This window comes from Crassostrea angulata, chromosome 10 (genome assembly GCF_025612915.1).
Source record: "Crassostrea angulata isolate pt1a10 chromosome 10, ASM2561291v2, whole genome shotgun sequence".
In the NCBI taxonomy this organism is placed as follows: Eukaryota; Metazoa; Mollusca; class Bivalvia; order Ostreida; family Ostreidae; genus Magallana; species Magallana angulata.
Genome location: NC_069120.1, coordinates 39989303 through 40012625, shown reverse-complemented (window position 1 = coordinate 40012625; position 23323 = coordinate 39989303). Strand labels below are relative to the sequence as shown.

The following is a 23323-nucleotide window of genomic DNA, read 5'->3' as shown; positions in this document are numbered from 1 at the left end:
AAATAAACGGAATTAGCTGGGTGGATGCAGAAAGTAGTGCATCATTTATATCATGTACTTTACACAATTAAAAGTGTCGCTAGTCTAATAGGATTTCATTCGCTGTACAAGATTACAGTCATTTAAACATACTAGTAATTTTTATAATTTTTTAATTTTTATAATTTAAATAGAATGAAGGCGTTTACTATGGCTTGTGTTCATCTTATTGAAGTAATAATGAAGAAAATCTCAGGACCATGTTCATTCTAACTTACTTACCTAAACAAATTGACACAAAGTCAAAAGCAAGTTTCAGTAAAGGCTTTTTAAGATGAAAAAAGCAATTATCTTATCATAATTTACATAATAGAATAGACATACACGCATTAATGTGTCGCCTCATGCAACAGTTGTACGTGTAGCTCTCTCCAGATGGCAGAGGATCGTACATAATGGCTGTGGTTTGTCTGACGATGGCATAAAAGCAAATTTTAAAAATCATGATTAAAACGGTTTAAGAGGTCATGATATGTTTCACTCTTTTATCTTTTTAAAAACCCACTCGCTCTGATCTTAATATCCATTTCAACAGATTCAAATAAAATTTTCACGACTAAGGACGAGTCTATAGCTAAAGTGTTGTTCATGTACTTCACTTTGAATGTATATGGAATTTTATGCGCCTAAAACTAGTTGCTGTTGAAATGTTAAGTACTCATAAAAAAACGTGCCATTTTTAAAGCTCCTTAAAAATGACATCAAAAATACTTCTTCAGAATATCTCTTTTGAATTTATTTCATTGTGATTTCATCGTGTGAAGAATGTCATAGAAATAAATGAACTTTTTACTTTTCTAAAGTTTTATTTTGCACACTCCACGTTTCAATATAGAACTGTCAGTATCTGCCAATAATTTTCATTAAACTGAAATTTGAACGTTTGAAGATAAACCTGAAACTTTAATAATCTCCATTTCTGCACATGTTAGTTTCATCATATGAAAACACAGTCACACCATCTTGTTTACATCAACAAAATACATTTAATGCTCTATTCATAGAGACCACTTACTGATCCATATAATAAAAACTCGATAAAACGAAATTTCTGATATTATTTACTTATTTTTAACAGAAGTTTTTTCTCTTACATGTATCAGAGAGTATTACCCCTTAAAGGGGCGGCATGGTCACGATTAAAATTTTGTTACAGTCTTTGTTTCATAGAACGATTACAAAGATGCCTGTAGGTTCGTTATGATTTTATTTGACACAGTAACTATACTAAACGTATATTCATATTAGCTCGTTCAATGGGAATGAGCTGATGAATGCTCTGCGAGATAATATACTAGTATACGACATTGACATCTCACTCAGAAAATAGAAGTTCTGGTCCAGAATTCAATTAGAAGTAAATAGATAAATATACATGTATGTCTGCTCTGGTCAATTTCCAGACGAAGATTGTAAAACTTGGCGGTAAAAGACATTTATTAAGCAAAATGTAAAAACCTACACACAAACAACCAACAAAAACCAAGATCACAAATACCAACTGACCAACTCATGATCAAGCACTGACCTTAGGATATATGTACAGGTGTATAAATTAAAAAATGGTGGATCTTAATTTACTATGTGTATACTGGTTAAATGTATTTCAATTACAAAAACTTTAATTATTTATTTAGTTAACAATTTTCATACTCTTACACTCTCCCCCCGGTCGCAGAATGACTTCCACGTCATTCAACTTGGGAGCTTCGTATATCTGAAAAGTATCACGGCACAAAATACATTTAGTTACAATTTAAAAATTCATCATTAGACATGTATAAGCAGACAGAATGTTAAGTAAAGCCATCTGGCATCTACTTTGGTCAATGTCTCGTAGTGAACCATCACTCATAAATCCTTTCACAAATACTGCACTTTGTAGCCAATCTGGTTGTGTTTGGTTCATCATAACAAACTCCTTTGTCCATGCTGGCATTCTTCTTTGTCTGGTAGATCTTTTTGGGGCTGGAATAGGTATATGGTTATTTTCCCTGGAAGGCATTTCATCCTTGGATTCAGCAGATTCATTGATGTTATTATCAGTACCGTCAACATCATCATTAATGATATTCTCGTCATCATCATTGTTTACACCATCCTCTGGTTCGTCATTATTGATGACCTCTTTAGGTTGGTTCTCAGGTACTCTTGCTGGTGGGAAGCGTCCTCCCCTAAACCTGCTGAAACTTCCTCAGTTGTAGATTAATCGTCATCTTCTAAATTGGGGGCAACTTAGGAATTTTCATTTCTACATAAGAAAATTTACTGTCACTATCAGAATCATTATTAGTAATAATGCTTATTGGTGCTTTATTTCTTCTCTTTCGAGGAATAACAACTGGAGGAGGAGAAGTACTTCTTGGAAGTTTTGTTCCGATGGGTTGAAACAAATTTCTATGAAGAATTCTAGTTCTCTCTTCTCCATCCTCAAGTCTCACTTTATAAACATAATTATAATTCCATCATTTGCTTTTGCAAAAAATGACACAAATATCATCTTCCCATTTGTCAGAAATTTGACGTCTTGCACGATATGTTAAGGTCGCAAGATGAACATGTTATGCTCAATTGTCATGTGAATTATATACGGTATCATTTTGAGTGAACGTATTCTATGATTTTTCTTTGTGTTGTAGAAATTTAAAATAATTTTTAGATTTAAATATTCAAATCTTATCAGAATTACAAAGTATCAATTTTTTATCACCTTTGGCAGACTAGTGTTTAAATAGCCAAGTGTTATCATGCCTTCGTTTCGAGTGTTACAATGTCACCCAAGCATTTGAGTGTGCATTAATTATTAAACTACGAACATTATTTATATACAATTTTTTTTATTGATATCTTTATTTAAAGCTGTCATTTACATTACACATTTGTATATATGATAATATATATCAAGAGTATTCTAAATCTAATGTTTGCATTTACAGACAAGGAGTATAAATCTTTTTAAAAGATACTATCATTGTATTCTTTGGAAAGAAATGTCATATGCTATGCAGTTTTAATTGTATGCGGTCAGATAACATGACTAGTTAGAAGGTAAAATTTATGAAGACATCTTCCTTTATTTTGTAAAAAGATAAATTAATTTTTAGATTTAAACAGTCGTAAAACACCATTTAAATCTTATCAGAATAATATTTTTATATCTAGACGGTGGTTCCCAAGGACCTATTAATAGTCTAACACCAATCTGCCAAAAGCTGTTGTCATCGGCTCTATCACCCTCATCCTCTCTGGCATACCGAAGGAGTTGGAGTTTATTATTAACTTGGAAGCCTCAGATCTCGCTTCCAGTTTCAGTTATTGACATTTGCAATTTTATCGGGCATTTATTTCTGCAGAACTATTCTCCAAGCACAATACTTTCACATATTTCTGCTGTCAGCTTTGTACACAAGCTGTACAACATCCTCGATCCCACACAGGCATTTGTCACAAAGAAAATTTTAAAGGGCTGCCAATCATTGGGTTCTAGGAAAGATGCGCGTTTGCCTATAACAGGGCCTATTCTACAACAAATCATTGCTGCCCTAGACTACACAGTTTCTCAATATTCCCTCAGGCTTTTACTCCGGGCTCTTTTTCTATTGGCCTTTCATGCTTTTCTCAGATTAGGAAAAATTACAGTAAAATCTCTAAAAGCTAAGAACTGTGTATTACAGAGATCGGATGTCACATTTAGTAAAGGCCCTTCCAGAGCAGTACAAATCATCATGAGGGATTACAAAACAAATAAACACCACACACCATTGATCATTTCTGTGCAGGCATGCCCTGACTCTACATACTGCCCAGTAACAGCTCTGTTCAACTACATTCAATGGTACAAACACACAACTGGTCCACTATTTCAGACAATTGATGGCTTACCGGTTACCTATTCTATGGTCACTTCCCAACTCAAATCCGCTATACAGTTTATTGGTCTTAGTCCAGAGCAATTTAAGGGTCACAGTTTTAGAATTGGGGCAGCAACACATGCAGCTTCCATGAGTTTCTCTGATCAGGTTATTCAGAAAATGGGAAGATGGAATTCGGATGCTTTTAAACATTACATTCGTATCCAGTCATTCAAGCTATAATATGTATATACATATATATTATACTCCAGTTTCAGGTGTATTTTGCCCCTTGGGTCGACCCTTTCTAGCATTTCAGGCATTGTCTGCTAATATCTACCTACACAGTTCAGAAGTTTTCTGCTGTTCCTTCTTAAGGTTGTCACATTACGGCAGTTCAGAAGTATTCTGCTGCCCCTTAGTTTGCATAATTACCACATACCGTCAGTACAGAAGTATTCTGCTGACACTTAGTCCCAAATTTCTTACCTTTTTTTTTATGCATGTGTGATTTTTGCAAAATACCTCACCCTACTCAATTTTGTTATACATTTGATTTTATCTTGCTGGCCACCGTCCTATTAACAGTATTGTATTGCGGTATTTTTAAGTTTTGCTAAATATCCCTTTTGATATTTAATTATTACATGTTACGCATGTTCAATACGTACCATTTTTTGCCAAGACGCCTTTGGGTGGGGGATCCAATTTGCAATTGGATTCTGGCGTGTATCTTGTTATTTTCCACCCTTTTTTGATGTTTGGCATATATCATTGCCTTGATTTTTGATATGTTTTACTATTGGGGGTCAGCATATTGCATAATGTACTGCCAAAGACTTTACACAGTAGTCAGTTGTTTTCTAGTCTATGCTGACCCCCTTGATGGTGTATATATTTATTTTTCGTCATTTACTTCAATAAATGACATGTGTTCATTTCTATACCTGTTTTGTTTTCACTATGCTCAACATCAAAAAACTAAGTGCAGTTGTCTTGGCTTTAAATAACATAGGAACATAAAGCAGTTATTATTATGTTTAATGATAATACCTTTTATGTGACATGTGTTTTCTTCTTGTTTTATCACAAACGATATTTGTTTACATTTATAAGTCTCCTATTTGGGCATTTGTAGATTATGTAATTAATTGGTGCTATCGCTAGGTCAAGATCCTAAATTTAATACTATCTGGGTAGGATGATATTTAAACCAATCAGCGTGGCTCCTCTAGACCACGTGATCATTCTTGTTTTATTTACTAGAGGAGAAAGCCACGCTGTATTTTAAGAAGATCATTTGGGAAAACCCTCCATCCACCCCTTTCTTCCGCCATAATTATAATTTTCACTTTATTTCTATTTTCATGTATTGGTATACTATGTATCTTGTCATTGCGTGTATCTTGTTATTTTCCACCCTTTTTTGATGTTTGGCATATATCATTGCCTTGATTTTTGATATGTTTTACTATTGGGGGTCAGCATATTGCATAATGTACTGCCAAAGACTTTACACAGTAGTCAGTTGTTTTCTAGTCTATGCTGACCCCCTTGATGGTGTATATATTTATTTTTCGTCATTTACTTCAATAAATGACATGTGTTCATTTCTATACCTGTTTTGTTTTCACTATGCTCAACATCAAAAAACTAAGTGCAGTTGTCTTGGCTTTAAATAACATAGGAACATAAAGGGTATTATTTAATAAGGCTTCGAATTTTCTTAGGTATGAGGTTTAAAGATGGCTGTTTCAAGTAAAGTAGGAAGTGTTTTTGATTGTCCAATTTGTTTAGAAAAATTAAGGGAACCACAATACCTACCTTGTCTGCATACGTTTTGTGAATTGTGTATACAATCATTTATTGATTCATCAATATCGGACTGTGTTATAAACCATAAGACAATATCGTTCGATTGTCCAGTGTGTCGACGTGTCAATTCTGCACCAGCTCAAAACATATCAGCCAAAGAATGGGCAAAACAGTTGCCGATAAACCACCAGCTTTTGGCCATTATTGATTCGAATCAGAAAGATATCATTTCAGTACGTGAAGATTTATGTGATTCTTGTATACGAAATGGTGAGCAGATTATCGCAAAACTTCGATGCAAACAATGTGGCAATAACCTATGCAAGACTTGCTGTAAGTTTATTCACGAAAGGGTGAAGACATTTGCATCACATTCGATTGTTGAATTAGGAGCAGCAAATACAAAAGTCGATCCAAAAGACGAGCCCGGAAATTGCGTAGTTCATATAGATAAACCAATAGAATTGTATTGCTTTGATCACGAACAACTTGGTTGCTGCTTCTGTTTGACCACAGTGCACAAAGAGTGCAAAATTGTGCTATCGTTGGATGAAATTGCCGATAATGATTTAGAAAACGTTGCGAAGAGTTTTATTAAAGAAACAAAACATATGAGTGATTTGACCGCAATGACTATTCAAGACACAAAGAAATATATAACAGAAATCAATCACCAAAAAATCGAAATTCTTAAAAACGTTGAAAAAAACATCGAACACATAAAACAACGACTAGATTCCTTACATTCTGATTTTAAGCATTCTTTGAGAAGTTCCTACGAAAAGGAAACATCTGATTTGACTATTATGCTGAAAACACTAGAAGATTTTAATGCAACTCTCGCAAAAAGACAGAACATTGTATATTCTGTTATTGAAAAGGGAGACAGGAAAAACATGCTTATTGCTACGGAAAAAAATAAAAAGCAAATAGCTGACCACTTAAGAAACATGAAAAATACAGGAAAGCAAATGAAGAGATCATTGATTAAATGGACGGTAGCTGATGCAGTAAACAGATTGAATACTTTGAAAAAACTAGGTGAATTTGAGTACACCATTGAGAGTTTTGACTTTGTAACACCTATATGCGATGCCATAGAGAATGTTCGACTTAACCCCAAATCAGGTATTTCATATTTATCTGCTCTTATCTAATGTTTGCTGTGTATATATATACACTGCTATATTGATGTGTTTTGCTAATTCTAAACTATTTTCGGTTGTTTAAATTAATGAAAAATCTGTCTAAATTTTGTAAAAAAAAAAAAAATTATGAAGTTTTGTAAAATTATACTGATGTATTCGTATTTATTTAAGATAAAGTATCTGTGAATACTAAAATGCAATATTTATACATAGTTTTCTACATGTGTTTTCTTCATATTTTATTGAAGGAATAAAGAATCATAGAGAAAATCAATTACGGTTAGGGGCATGATCAAATCCAATATTGTTAGAAGGGCTTTGTGATAGTTTTGATCAAGTACCGACCGTGATTAATCTCCTAATAAAGGTGGAAGAATGATCCTTATTACTTAATTTACATTTTTTTTATTGTACCTACAATTAAAATAAGTGACATTTTAAGGTTATATTTATCATGCGAACCCGCCTGTGCCCCCCCCCCCCCCCCAAAGAAACCTAGAGTACATCATTTGACACATATTCATTCTTTCAAGTAATTAAGACTGCAATACCAGTCGGCGCAAAGCATTGCCACGTGACGCTGTTGAACACGCCCATTTCAATTGGAAACGAAATATTATCTGTAGTTCTGTCACCAAAAACGACAATGAAAATATTAATATAGTCTGATACATTTTGGGGGAAAAACAAAAAAAATTAACAAAGCTTATAAATAATTGAACCCCCCCCCCCTCACATTTTAGACATTGTGATTAGCCTCAATGGTATCATTATATAAATACTAAATTCTTCAGTTACATTTTCATCAAATTTGAAACATTGACAATTTAAAAAAAATACTATATAATATTTTATCTTATGTGCTTCTGTATTTTTATATATAGATTCCGTGTAGCTAGAATTTGCCATTTTCCTGCTTTAGTCCATGGCAACAGATACCGGTATTAATCAATTTATGGTGCCATGCGACTGTCTACATCATTGTATAAGCAGTAGAAAAAAAACAATAGCTATGCATCCAAGGATTTCTACATATTTTGGTTTTTTAAAGGAATCGAATTTAGATATGTTAAAAATAAGTTCATTATATCGTATACTGTATGATATTTATGCTTAACAGATAAGAGTTATGTATATTGTTTACCTTTTAGACATATATTGGAAATTTTTCGTGAAAATTATCTTGCAGAATCAGACGCTCAAAAAACAAAAATGGTATCATCCAATAGAATGTTAAGAGGAATCTCAACTGGTGCGTATTAACTGTAATTTTTATTAAAAATGTATATCTAGAAATAATATTCATCATGCAAATTCTGAAATACTGTAATGAATTGCAAAATCCAAAGCGACTGAAGAATAGCAAAATTGACAATTGATAATATAATGATTTAATATACATAATATTTGAAAGGATGTGAAATACGGTTCCTAGTCATTTGTCATTTTGAAATAAATGTATATTTCTGTTTCATTTTATACATACCAATTCTTTGATATATGTACCACATATTTTTCCAATATAAAACTATCACATAGGATATAACATATTCACTTATGGTTGGGGTACACTTTTTATATACAATCTTAGTATACTTTAATGTATATTTTTGTTTCATTTTATACATAATAATTCTTTTATATATGTACCCTCATATTTTCCAATATAAAACTATCACATAGGATATAACATATTCACTTATGGTTAGGGTACACTTTATACATACAATCTTGGTAGGCTTTAATTTCCGCCACCCTTTTGAAAGCCCTTAAAACACATGAGCGCAATTAGATACATTTTTTTCTTCAACTGGTCAATGTATTTTACCAATATCAAAAGAAGAAGGTTGAAGCTTGCCCATTTAAGTTTTAGCTTTGTCTCAAAGAAGCGTACCCTATTCTTAAAATGAGTTTCAGAAACTTTTTATCAGTTGGCAGGAGATATATCTGTGTCTTATGGAGGTACATTGAGGTTATATTTTCACTAAAAATATATGTATTTTTTATTTAAAACAATTATCTTTTTGGACCCCTACCCTACTTCTAAAAAGAATTTACTTTAATTTATACATATAGATCTGAAAAAAAAACCACAGGCTGTAATTGACATTGATTTTTCAATGAAAAAATAAAATATCATTGTGCCTTTACAGGCACGGGAGTTCTAAGTATAGATTAATTTTTTTCTTGTTCTCAAAATAGATGCCATGCTGACTGATAAGAATAGGGTACAATGCTACAACAAAATACAAACATATGCAATATTGAACATTTTTCTCAAAAAATGGTTGTAGGATGGACACCAATGACCACCTTTCATAATTTTTTTTAAACCTTCAATTTAATTCTGCAGCTTCGCAGTTCTAAGTGATTAAAAAAAGGCAATGTTCTGTACTTGTGTAAATAAAACCTCATATTGCTTACGTATCTTTTGACACCGGTTTCGGTTAGTTTTTGGCATCAACAAGTCAGTTTAAGAAATGTTTACAGTGTTCGTGGCTTTCGTGTGTTACCCTTGTCCACGAATTTACACCCCCATAAACATATACACAATAATTTGGTTAATATCTATCAAAAATATCCTGATAACATTACCAACGAAATTACGTCCCAACAAACCAGGAAAATGTTGACTACACACGAACATTGACCCCCCACGAATAAAAATGATTCTGTAGTATTCCTGATCGCTAAATTATCGATTCACAGATGCTATTTTGGCGATAAACATTGTCACGTGATAAGTAAACGTGTTGGGTCCGATTTTTAAAGTCTTTTTCCATATGCATATATCGTCTACTGTACTTAGGTCCACCTATTCGATTCATTATTCATTTAAGTCAGAAGGTTATAACTAAAACGAAATTTGCTGTAATTGGGTCTAAAAGAAACCCCGATAATGTGTCAATCAGTACGATAAAGCACGAGTGTCGTTTCAGATAGAAATGTAAATCTTTATCTCAATGTCGTCTTTTAAACGCTATTGTTGAGTTGTAAGTGGCAGGTTGAGTTCTTATCTTGAGTTCCTAAAAAGATTTTGATATTAGAAGGGGTCATGTTGGCGCCCATAGCTGTACAATTTGTCGTTTTACTATGATAATCCCGAACATCACTTGACCAATTAAATTATACATTGGGCAATGGTCTGAGGATCACAACCCCCAAATTCCGTAGGTATCTGAAATGGAATCAAATATTTTTAATGAAAAATGAAGCGAGACATGTAACTATTTTGCCATCCATGATCATCACTTTAATCTTTTTAGTAATGTATCTTCCATCATGAATTTGTTTTGGTTTTCTAAATTATTCTAAACGAATCACGTAAATTCATAAAAGTATGGTTTCAATTTCAAGTAAGCGTTAATTCTTCTTGGCCTTACAAACTTACATAAGCAAAAGTTATTACTGATCATCTGTACTGTTTCTGAATTTCTTCTTTGACAAATAACAAAATCAATAAAGACCGAAAATAGCGCGCAAAGTATTTATAAATCAATTGATTAAATACATGTATTGATGAAAAAAAAATCAGAATTAAAAAAAACATTCTCTGTTCACTTTAAAAATTTTTAAAAATATTTAAAGTAGTCCGAGTATCGCACTACGTCATAATACGGATTTTACAATATTGGTTCGACTTTAACAAAGCGTTTTAGATACCCGGTATTGATTTTGCTCTACATCGCTGTTGTAAACAATGGCAATAATAAGCAATTAGAACGGTAATATATGTATTCTATGAGAGATAGAAATGATTAATGTTGAGAAACTCGATTCTGTTAAAGTAAAATGAAAAACGAAGTTTCTGATTAACCAGGATCTCAGGTGTGCTTATATCTTCTTTGTTTTGATGCCCCCCCCCCCCCCCCCGAAATTTTATTTTTCTTTTACTAAAACCGGTTTAAATTTAGACACAGAAGATCTTTCGAATTTAATCAATCGTCAATTAATTAATGTTTAAATGATATCTAACATTGTTGACAGATCTAGGCAGAAAACTGTAGCAAAATGTGATTTTTACGGATTTTTTCGTCAGGGTCTACTTGGTTTAGAGCTTATACATGTAGCCTTGAAAGTAATCCGTCAACATATAATTTATTTTACCAAATCTTTTTTCTAAGATGTCAATCTATAGAATAAACACCATGAATTTAAGTTTGAGTCCATAAAATAGTAAAAAAATTACCAAACGCGATACTAGCATTGCATTTTTTGTATTCTATTTTGATACATCAGGTCCATAAAGCGTACTTACTTACAAAAATTTGCGCAAAATTATTGATGATATATTGCTTAAATAAATATTTATACTCTATTTTGTATGATCAGTTCTAATTTTCCCAAAATTGGTAATTGTTTTTAGGAAAAACGGACGTCTGGCAAATTTCATAATTGTCAATAGTTTTCGCAAGGGGGTACACCTGTATGAGAGGTGATAACAAACAAACTAGCATGTAAACATGCATATTTTCTTTTGTATATGTATTGCTAGAATGTATATTTATCATTTCAAGCTAAGCTTTTAATGATTGAGCCCATTTAGTGCCGAGTATAGGACTACCTTTGGCAATTTAAATCATTTACTTATTGTTGAAACTTTCGAAGTATAATAGATGGATTTTATTTTTATAAAATGTTTACGATATAATCACTAGGTACATGTACATGTAGTGTGATGATAGTATGTACTTCATAGAGCAATTAAATGAAAACGAATAAAAGACATTGGATATACACTAATCTAAATCTAAATTTTTGAATGGCAAACTATGAATTTGAGTTACAGCTTTTCCAACGTTAATATTGAAATCCATCTAACGTTTTGATAGTTTGAAAAGAAATTACATATTGAAAATTATATATACTATCTTTTCGGTTATAATTCTTTGATTACCGTTTAGGCCCATGGGTATTTTTGTTTAAAAATAAAATAGATTCCTTTTTTGCGTTTTTTAAAACAAGGTTACGAATCCACTTGCTATAAGCCAATTGTAGTAGCCTTCTTGATAGGACATTCAATATGGTGTTACGGCTTCTCATGTCATGGAAACTGGTCTGAAGTCTACACTCCTCAAGAGTCTGATTTTCCTGCAGCATTACTATGGAACCGGGATAAATCAGTTATAACGTCTGGACATGAAGCTTTACATCAATTTAAAACAAAAGATCTTAAAGATTGGTACTTCTTTCTACAAATTGCGAATGTTTTTTACTTAGAAAAGGTAAGTGTAAGCTTGAGAACGTTGACATTGAAGATTCGTTGACGATTAACTCGTTTTATTAAGTATCCCCGTAAAAGAGTAATCATTATTTTCCGATTCTTATTGTTTGTTGGCTATGAAATTCGCCGGGATAGTGAAGCGGTTGGTTTACTGAAGGAAACACTATTTTCAAAGATTTGTATAATTCTATAAACAAATATTTCTTGCATTTGAAATGCATGAAGTGAAGTTGGAATGCAATGTCTAAGATAGTCAAAAAGTTACAAAAGTCGGTAGTGAAGAGATGACATACAGGTGTTTCAATAAACATGTCCCAACTTTGGATGACTATACCTTGTACTAACATGACATAACATGACAAATTATCTTAACAATAACTGCATTTGAAAGTGTTTATTCCGGCAATATGTATTACAGTGTAAATACAATAAACTATGATGTCATAATTAATTTTTTTTGACATCATCAAAAGTCAAGTATTCAGGTATTTGAAAATGGAAGATAAATATGATCTCTATATTGATATTGTAAAACTATACGTTGAGAATGGAAAATCGCCGACCCTAGTAAAAGTTTTGAAAATGAAGTACCCAGATGTGAAACAGATTTTTTGTATTGTTACTAAATTTGAGCAGTGACAAGAAAAAGATACGCCTATAAGACAGGGGACTGGGTGATCGTATAAACATACTAAAAAGGTGAAGACAATTATCCAGGAGACTCAAACGTACTCAGTAAGGAATGTATTTAGAGAAGTGGATTCCAATATTAATTCTTCATCTGTATATCGAATTTTAAAATACGATTTGAAATTCGCACCATATACAATTTCGATAAGGCAACATTTAAAAGATACAGACATTTCATCCCGTTTAACTTTTGCATAATTGATGTTGAGAAACAATGGTTCAACTGATGTCATTTGGTTTTCACTCTGGATAGACATGTCAACAAGCAGAACATGCGTTTCTGGGGAACTTTTACGAAGAAAGACCACTTCGTAGTCAGAATGTTTCAGTATGGACAGCACTGAGTAGTGCTGGTATCGTAGGCTCCTTTTTCTATGAAGAGGATGGTGAAACCACAACAGTTACGTCGCAACGTTATCTGTCCACTCTAAAGACGAACTTTCTTTCTGAGCTAATGAGAAGAGATATAGAAATTAGCAATGTATGGTTTCAGCACAATGGCGCCACCCCACACACTGCAAAAATTGTTCTTGAATGGCTACCTGAAAAGTTTGGAGAACATTCATATCCCTACGTTCAAACATTGAATGGCCACCACATTCACCTGAACTCAGCCCTTTTGATTATTGATTTACATTTCTTTGTTATGTCAACAAGGCTCGTGCCACGTTTTAGTTTACATTTGGCTCAATGTTCAATTCTTTATTTTTCATTTGCTAATTCGTTTTTAACATTAATAAACGGTTTCTAGCGTTTTCAATTTCATTTTAGGTCTAATCTTGGTATTTTCTTTTCAACATTCAAAATGTCAACAACAACATGACTTGGGCTTTGTTTACATAACAAAGAATTGTTAGCTCTCTATCGCGCTTATAACTTGACGACTGACACTCAAATTTTGGTTGAATATTAAAAAGGCATTGTAAACATTAAAAATGGAAAAATAAATTTTGACCAAAATCGTGACCATGACCCTTTTAACTCCCAAAACTGTCCTTTTTAAAGTCTTTTCAACCGTAAACCTAATAGATATAATACCTTGTAAATATTGCCCTTTCTATTAGTGTGGAAGGCTCTTAACGACTCAACCCAAACAATCACTGATAAAATTTTATATATTAAGTATACGCAGTATCTGTATACAATCGCAGCACCCTGTTCCATTCTCATAAAAGAAATTAAGCTATTCCAAGAGAATTGTCTAAGAAACTAAGCCATTCTTTCATATCCTGTTTTAGGGCAAAAATAAGGCGAACATAGAAATTCTGGATTTGAATTATGATAAAACATACGTACTTATCATAGCATTATAAAAATTTCCGATGAAAGTTCGACCTCCTCACCGACAGACTGATTTAGATTTTCAACTACCGACTACAGAGTGCGAAACTTGTCCTGTTTAAGAATTATACTCATAAAAAAATGAAGTTCTGAAAAATGTTCACCGGGTTTTCTAACATAAATCTTAGTTTTATCATACATTTAAGTCTTTGTCCAAATGTTCATACTGAAATACATTAAATTTTATATTAAAAACTTTAGTAACTGACAGTGTTATTTAAGTTAAAGTGTTATTACGTCATATGATTGTCTACCTTTTTTCCATTCTAGGCAATAACTCAAAACACTATGCTAAAGGGTTATACTGGTAAAGATATAAAGGCAATTGAGGTTTTAGAGCAGTCAATTAGGTCCCAAGTGGAAGATTTTTTGCACCTGATACACAAGCAAATACAATGCAGAAAAGAATCTGACGTGAAATATGTATTCACGGTACCCACACATTCTGACGACTCTATACAACAATTGATCATTGAGGCAGCTCTTAGGGTAAGTATTTTTGATTAATTTATACATCGTACATGTATATTAAGAATCTTTTTGAAAATTATAGCCCAAGAGCTTGAAGTCAAAGGAAATTTTAGTTCAATCCTGAAATGTCTAACAGATATTGTAGATTTATTGTAGTTTAATTATTCTCAACACTTTTTCGGACGTCATCATTTATTAAACCAAGGCCAGAAAAGCTTTCAATGTCCTGCATCCAGTCCAATAAGTTACCTGTAGTTGTCCAGTAATTTTCTACTTATTGGACGGATCCAGTTGACATACTTAACAGTTGCAGATAACTGGGGTAAACATAAACGCAGAAAAACAATAGAAAAGAAAAGACACAAATACTGGTTTCTCCACTTTAACTAAAATTTGTCAGAATTTCGCATTCAACCTGCATAGAATATCCATGAGAATTGATTGCAGATTCCAACACAAAGAGACAACTTTGGCAAAACTGTGGCACGAATTAAAAAACATAATTCCAATCAAACGTGTTCAATTAAAGTCGTTCTTTTTGTAAATAAAAAAATGGGTAGAAAAAGGAGATTCTGTAAAAAAAAAACCATTTATACATTAATAATTTTCATTATAAACAATTTAATCAACAAAATTACGCCGTGCTCGCCGTGCTTGAACAAAAAATGATGGATGTGTGCGGGTTTTGAGCCGTACTCACCACTGCGCATATCTTGACACAATGAAGATAAAATAGGACCAGGGCCAAAAAACCGTTTTGTTTTCAAAATACACCTATTCGTATTGGCAATTCTTCTTTTGTTCAATACATGTATTTACCTACCAACACAGAATGATTCATTTTGACCAAATTGTTAACACTTTGAATATTTTCAGATAAAAGCCTATGCGTTAAGAGGAATATCCGGCCATCATGTACATTTAAGGACAAAAATGTTAACATTTCTTGAACTGTTTTTTTTTCTTTCAAAAACGAACCAAAAACTACTGTCAAATTATAAAAAAGCAAATAACATGTTGATTTGTATGCATATTACGCATACCAGAACATAAAAAATCTCGTCTTCTGTAATCAATTAGAAGTGCGCAGCTGCAGACTTGAATTGAACGTTTAAAAATCCGGAAAAAAAATAAAAAGAAGTCATTAATGTCCACTCTACAACCATTTGTTTGGGGTTGAAGTTTTCCAATTTGTTTTGGGTTGAAGTTTGCCTATTTAAGTTGTAGCTTTGTCTCAAATAGGTTACCGTATTCTTGAAATGGGTCTCAGAAACTATCTGTCGGTACAAAATATATTTGTCTGTGCCTCTGGAGGAACATTAAAGTTATTTCTATTGAAAACTATATGTTTGTTTTTTTTTTTATTAAAATAATCAATTTTTTAGACCCTCACCTTACTTCTAAAATGAATTTACTTAATGTTTTTATTTTCTACATAAGCTTATAGAACTTTTAAAAAAACGAACTTGGAGCTGGTATAGAGATGTCTGTCATATTCAACACAGTTTGATTTAAATTGACAAATATTTTTTTTTCTATGAATATATTTTGTCTCATCATTTTGATCCTTTTTAATTCTATTGCTGAATGATGCCAAAATTAACATTTTCCATATAAGTAAATTTTAGCTTGAAATGGGCAAGTGACTGTCAAAAATAGAAACTCTTGTATTTAAAAATGCAGAAAACCTGCCGTCGTCTAAGGTCAAGCTAGGGCTCCTCTGTCTTTTAAGTCGATTGATAACCGCTTTTTTTTATTTAGGTAGGAAATGGTTTGTTCATGGGAAATAAATCTAAATGTAGTCTTCTTAGACTTTAGTAATATTCGTTTCAATACATATACATGTACATTTATCTTTTATATTTGAACATAGTAACAGTTACTTTAGATTTATAAAAACTGTAAAATAGAAGATACATGTATATGTGTCTGCCAGCAATACTAAAAAAGGTGTGATGTTTTCAAATATCTGAACAAAAATTAAATGAATAAATTCAAATGGCATGGTTACCTTAATGTACTTTGGAAGCTATATATTTCATGTACAAAAGTTAACGCATAACAATTCTAATTAATTCGAAGGAAAAAATAATAAATTTGTTGTCTTTTCATTTTTATAGTAATTCTTGTTCAGATTGAACAGATTAATAATAGATGCATATATTACGCTAGAAATAAACACACTATTTACAAAACAACTAGTAAGCGAATAAAAATAGACACGTTTTAAATCAATTACATTATAACCTTGACCATCAATCGTTATAAAACGTCAAATCGTATTTGTAATGCCTCATAACGAAGTAACACTGAAAATTCAAATCAGTTCTTAAAACTCTTGTAAAAAAAAAGTTGAGGAAAACAAAGTGAAGACAGACGGAAAAACGCGAGATTACATCTACATGTACAGATCCCTTCTCACACCATCCCGAGCCCCTGTTTAACTGGTAGGTGACCAATAACCGGGGGGAAACTCTGGATAATAAAAACATCTTTTTCAAGTTAAAACTTACCCCTCCCTTCTCACAATTTTCAATCCTCTTAGGTGTCAAAATATATTACGAGATCCGATGTACTAGTTCTCTCGGCAGATCTTTTTAGCTCACCGAAGGCTCAATATGGCTCAATATGGCTTTTCTAATCAAAAGGTGTCCTATGTCTGTCGTCGTTGTCGTCGTCGTTGTTGTCGTATACTTTTCACATTTTTATATTCTTCTCTAGAACCACTGGACCGATTTCAACCAAACTTTGCACAAAGCATTCTTGGGTGAAAAGTTTTCAAGTTTGTTCAAATTAAGGGCCAGGTCCCATTTTAAGCGAAGATAATTTAGAATTATTGAAAATTCGTTGGTATTTTTCAAAAATCTTCTTCTCAAAAACCAAATGGCCAGAAAAGCTGTTTAAATCTTGATCCCCTGAGGAATTTTTACATATGAATATATAGAAAAATATCGTCAAAAATCTTTTTCTAAAAAAAAAAACCAAATTGGCCAAACAAGCCGTCATTTGTGTGGAAGCATTCTCAGATACTGTAATTTCAAGTATGTTCGTAACATGATCGCTGGGTAGGGCCTAAATGGGGTGAGGGTCGAATTTTTACAGAGGAATGTATAGAACAAAAAAATTAAAAATCTTCTTCTCAAAAACCAATTGGCCAGACAAGCTGTAACTTGTGTGGAAGCAACCTCAGGGACTGTAGATTCAAGTTTCTTCAAATCATGTTCCCCGGGGGAAGGGTTGGGTCACAACTGGAAGTATTATTTTTACATAAGAATATATAATTTTTTTTTATAAAAATCTGCTTCTCAAAAACCAATTGCATATTAATACTGTTACTTGTGTTGAAGCATATATAGGTAATGTAAATTTAAGTTTGTTCAAATCATGATCCCTGGGGGTAGAATGAAGCCACAATGGGGCCAGGGATGAATATTTACATAGAAAATAAATTTGATTATTCTCCAAAATTCAAGTGTCATAATATTTGGTATTAGTTATTAGCAAGCATCTTGACATTTGTTGATTGTCAGATCTTACACTGTGGCTCCTGGACAATTTGGGGCCACGCGTAGGGTTCACATTTTGATGTAGGTTTATGTTGATATGAGTAATTTTTCTTGATCTTCTTGAGAACGGAAATGCTCAATATGTAATACGACAATAAAATCATTTAGTTTCAAAAGAGGCTCAATGATTAGCAAAAGAATAATTATATGGAGAAAAATTAGAAAATATTTTTATTCAGGATCTATTTTTCTACATTGTTCAGATATGTTAAGATGACCCCATAAAGCTGTCTAATATAATGTTTTCCCATTGAATGGAAATGGAAATTTGCCAAAAAGGGGAATTTTTTTAAAAAAATCTATTAAATCGCGAAAAAATATGAATATAAAGAATATAAAAAGATCTATGTAACAACCGTTAAGTTAAGAAATATGCTAGAAGAATTTCAATAGATAAAAGATTCAATATTTTACAAAACAATATCATCACATGATATAGTCATTGATAGATTTTTATAAATTAAGAATAAATTTTATGATCATTAATCTATATGTTAATCTTAATCCTTCAGCAACAAATCGAAGTAAAATCGATTCCGAGAAATTTTTTTTAGGTTTTTATTATTGGGACTTGTTAAGTGTGATTTTAAGTGAAGTAGTTTTTAATTATAATTTTGTTTTTTTTCGAAAATTTACATTTATCTCAACACAAGGAAAATAACAGGTGTGTTTAATTTTACGCATATATATTTTAGCATTCAAATTTAATTTGTTGTTTACTTTCTGTAAAATCATTTAATATTTCTTTTTTTTATTTCACACATTCTGCAGACATACAATGCATGATTATGATGCTTTAAATATAATAATTCAGAAGTGCAAAATTTTATTTGAGAGAGAGAGAGAGAGAGAGAAAGGAAAATTCAAGTAAAAATTGGATTCCAGATGTTCCAATGAGTATCAAAAATATCATTTTCACCATTTTTGTGAGAAATAAATTTCTGTGTTTCATAGAAGAGCTTTAAAGACGACATTGCATAAGAAACACTCAACTGTTTCTGAGTACACCTTGCTGTGTAAATATAGTACTTTAACCAAAAAAAATGATATTACGGATATCTTTGCTTTTACCAAGGATGCCTAGAATGAAAGTTTTTTTGGTAAATGTAATCTGAAATTTGATTTTTTGCTCCTAAATAATGTTTGAAATTTTCTAAAAAAGATTGAGCACAATCACAATCCCACAATATAAAATCATTTAATATTTCAATAGTTTCTTTATATGCATAAGTATTTGTTTTTATAAACACGTCACATTTTACTTTTTATGAAGCATGTGTAACTCTATGGTTTTGAAAGCTAAAATACAGTGTTATATATCTGACATGTTGATATGCCACGAGATGGATGAGTGAAATGTTTATACATTCACATTGTCAAATGTTGAAACGATTTGTTACAGAATGGCATTCCTAGATCCTCTATATCGATGGTTTTGGAATCCGAGGCAGCTTTCTTTTATCACCAATATTGCTTTCCAAGAAAATGGGAGCAAAAGAAAGATTCTGTTGGGCAGAAGTATCTTGTTGCTAATTTAGGAGGTGATTGATTTTTCTTGCTTTCAAGATAATTACCGTGTGTAAATAAATATTATAGATATTATAGATATTTAAATTTAACATAATCACCGAACGTTCGAGTTTATTGGCGTCGTCGTGGATTGAGCACTCGAATAATAAAACTTAAATATTTCAAAAAATATTTAATTGAGCTTGTAGAAGGAATGTAATTTACACTAACCTGTTTATTTATAAAATATTGGCTGTTTTTTAACAAAAAAAGTAAAATTTTTTTGGTTGGGGGAAGGGGTCAAAGCAGGGTTATTTCTATAAACTTCGACGAATATTACACATGAGTGTCAAATGTCATATATAATTTCTTTATAATTTCAGATAAACTTTCAACTCTTTCAGTCCATTATATTTCTGGGGACAGATCGGCGAACCAATTGTTAAGAATTAGCACTGGACCATGGGGATTGGAATCTGTATGTAATGAATTTGAAACTTGTCTGGCAGATATTATTGGCAATGAACAAATGCAAAGGTTCAAATCTGAATATTGTTTCGAATTCATCGCTCTTGTAGAAAGGTTTAAACAAAAGTTCCGATCTTTAAAAAGCAGTGATTCTCGGGATGTTATAACTCTTATTCCTCTTTCAATGGCAAATTGTGTTTTAGAAAATACATCAACAAGTCTTGGAGAGACTGTCAGTAGGTCAAAATATTCAGAAGATGTAACATTAACAAATGACAAATTACGCTGGAAAAGAGACAGGATTTTTCAATTCGCTGATAAAGTCATTGGACAAATAATAGATCAAACAGAAACACTGCTTGCGTCCGAAATGTCAGATGTGACAGCTATTCTTTTGACTGGACATTTATCAGAATGTGGTTTCGTCCAGATGGCTATGAGAAAATATTTTGCAAATCATCATGTACTGGCATTGAATACACAAGTGGCAGCAGTAAAAGGTGCAGTATATATTGGGCATTTAGTCAATAGCGAAAATTGATTCTAGCCAATTGGATAAACTCACATTAAATTTTTGAGATATCGTGAGATATGCACAAACAGTTAGAATTATGCAAGAAATCTTTGTTGATATGCGTTCCATCGTTGAATCTACCATCTAACGTTTCATATAATCTCATACATGTACATACAGGTATTTTTGGATGAGTACATGTAGTTTCAAATTTGAAGTGATCGCTTTTTATCATAATTGCAAAACAAATTACCATGTGTACTCATAACCAACATTTACATTGCTTAGCCTGCATGGAACAAACTGTCTTGAATTTTATTATTTGATGAATTCTTTAAGATAAGGATATTTCTAATTTTGACTTCTTATTAAAGACTTTATTATATTGATATAAAATAACTGAAAAAAATATTTTGAATTTTGAATTAAAGAGAAAATATGGATTTAAGCGATTTTCCCCCACAAATCTGTTGATAGATTAAATGCTTAATAAAGTAAACACGTTTTTTTGGTTGCTTTGGTTGAAAATCAATTTTTATTAACACACGCTGAAATTTAAGTCCCTACTCATTAATTCAAATACGCTGAAAAAAAATCTGCTGTTATGATAATAGGACTCGATTGTCGTTGCCATTTAGAACCCTGTACAGAATTATAGGAAAATGGTCAGTTTTGAAAGCTAAAATCCAGCATTAGGATTTTTTATTGCTAAATGCTTGTTTATGGCAAAAATAACATATTAAAGTTTAAGTCCAATCTGATGGTTAATTTGCTGACCCCAGCCTTTTAAATGAATGTATAAATTTACAGTAAATTTGAATTACAAAAACAAATTTTTTCAATGCATATTGTATCATAATTTTTTAATTAAAATGGTTCCTTTTAGTTATGTGTGAGTTATTTGATGTCTGATATGATATTTCAATAGGTAATATTCAAAAAGAAGGAAAAGGGATTTCTGCAATTAGACACAAAATGTTTCCAGATTTTATATGCATCTATATATTATGTAGTATTGTCAAACTGTAACATACTGTAAGAGTGGTTATTTACGCTGGTGGTATAGTACTCGTTTTCTGAAGTTAAACTATACGCGTGGGTATTAATTCCGCGGATTCGTGATTTACTACACGCAAGTTTTGATATTAATACATGTACCATACACGCGGGGGTATTTTACGCAGTTTTAAGATTATCGCGTAAGTAGTGTAAATTATCTACTGGTCAAACTTGTTGTATAATGTAAAACTCAAAACTATAAGATTTTAACTGTAATTTATAGCCAATATATGTGCATATATTTGTACTGTAGTTCTTTTCTGAATGTTCTTATTTATCACTTTTGCATGATTATTCTCTGGGTATGCTCAAATGTTATCGCATTTTGTAAGTTAGATATTTTTATCTATATCGTCATTATTCTTGTAAGACTCACTATATTTTTAAAGATGGATATATTCGTGTTTAATATACACTATTCCTTTTTGCCATTTATCATCTGAAGATTTCTTAAATGGGATCTGTTTTGCTTCATCACCGATTTATACTTCTTTTATTAATTCTTTTCACTTTTATCAACCTGTATTTGTACATGTATCTTTGAAAATGGCATTCCCGGTTATTTTATAAAAAAGGAGAAAAAAACCCAAACTTTCTAAATTGATGTGTGCTAGCTTTGTTTTGAAATCCCTTGTTCAGTAGAATTGAATTTGCTTTAATATTCTGTGTTACATGTACATATATTTTTACCAGTATTCTGAATGAATCCATGTTATATGTTTCAGACTTTTGCTAAACTAATGTGCCAGAAGTATGTCAATTTTTTTTTTCAATATATATTTTATTGATAACCAACATTTTCAATGAAACGTTAATAAGACATCCCTTGACCAATATTAAAACGACCTAGATTGATAAAAGATATTCTTTAGCTCTTTGAAATCAAATTTAAATATTTTTTCCAACGTTCCGTTCCTTTGATATGATATTAACAACAAAAGCAAGATTTTTCGGCTACTATATTGCAAAAAAATATATAGTATAGTTCTTAAAGAAAACATCTCTGTGTTGTGTTTGAAATACAAATTTTACAAATGAGTGGTCAAAATACTATTTCAATGTATGACATAAAATGCAAATTGGATCTAAGACTACTGTAATTAATATAAATTTCTCTGAAATATGACAAAAATTAACATCAGGAAACCTTTTGAAATATAATCTTGTTTTAATAAAAACATATAGGGAAAAAGAAAAAATGACATACATATGTACTTTTGGCGCTAAAGTGTGTATATTAAATAAATAGTACATGACCCCTCTCTGGTGTTTGTCTTCTGCATGGGTTACAAATAGGTTCAGTTGGTTCTATTAACAAAAACAATAATATTATGCTTTACAATTCTGTGTTAGCATAAAAAAACCAAGCTGAAATGTTGTCTTAGATTAGTCAATATATCTTACTGGCTGCCTACTAGATGGTCTTCAAAAGTGACTGAATGACAGTGCATTGTCATTTAATCACGTGAACATCCAATCATTCGTTTCCCTTTCAATTAGCTAAATGGCACAGTCACATCATCTTTAAAATAAAACTTTAGTTGTGTACAGTCCGAAATAATGAGCCCTTTTTTCTTGGTTTTTTTTTTTGGTCAAATGTAGTATTATTGGAATTACTGGCATATTTA

General features: G+C 31.7%; 2 protein-coding genes across 2 annotated transcripts; both read left to right on the top strand.

Annotated features, from left to right (window-relative positions):
• The first annotated feature begins 5621 nt into the window (after positions 1 to 5621).
• Positions 5622 to 6862, top strand: LOC128165972 (E3 ubiquitin-protein ligase Midline-1-like). The gene has a single exon (XM_052830900.1). The coding sequence runs from the start codon at positions 5636 to 5638 to the stop codon at positions 6860 to 6862; it is 1227 nt and encodes a 408-aa protein (XP_052686860.1). The 5' UTR covers positions 5622 to 5635.
• Positions 6863 to 8025: 1163 nt separating this feature from the next.
• Positions 8026 to 21583, top strand: LOC128167515 (uncharacterized). The gene is made up of 5 exons (XM_052833275.1): positions 8026 to 8105; positions 11819 to 12078; positions 14379 to 14597; positions 19548 to 19686; positions 20038 to 21583. Exons 1-5 carry the CDS (start codon positions 8066 to 8068, stop codon positions 20661 to 20663), a joined length of 1284 nt encoding a protein of 427 aa, XP_052689235.1. The 5' UTR covers positions 8026 to 8065; the 3' UTR covers positions 20664 to 21583.
• Positions 21584 to 23323: the final 1740 nt, after the last annotated feature.

Bases quoted from the DNA above. Each gene is read 5' to 3' on its own strand.
- LOC128165972 (XM_052830900.1), top strand. From the start codon at position 5,636: ATGGCTGTTTCAAGTAAAGTAGGAAGTGTTTTTGATTGTCCAATTTGT.
- LOC128167515 (XM_052833275.1), top strand. From the start codon at position 8,066: ATGGTATCATCCAATAGAATGTTAAGAGGAATCTCAACTG. The intron at 12,079-14,378 runs GTAAGTGTAAGC...TTTCCATTCTAG, and splicing joins ATGTTTTTTACTTAGAAAAG to GCAATAACTCAAAACACTAT. The intron at 14,598-19,547 runs GTAAGTATTTTT...GATTTGTTACAG, and splicing joins TCATTGAGGCAGCTCTTAGG to AATGGCATTCCTAGATCCTC.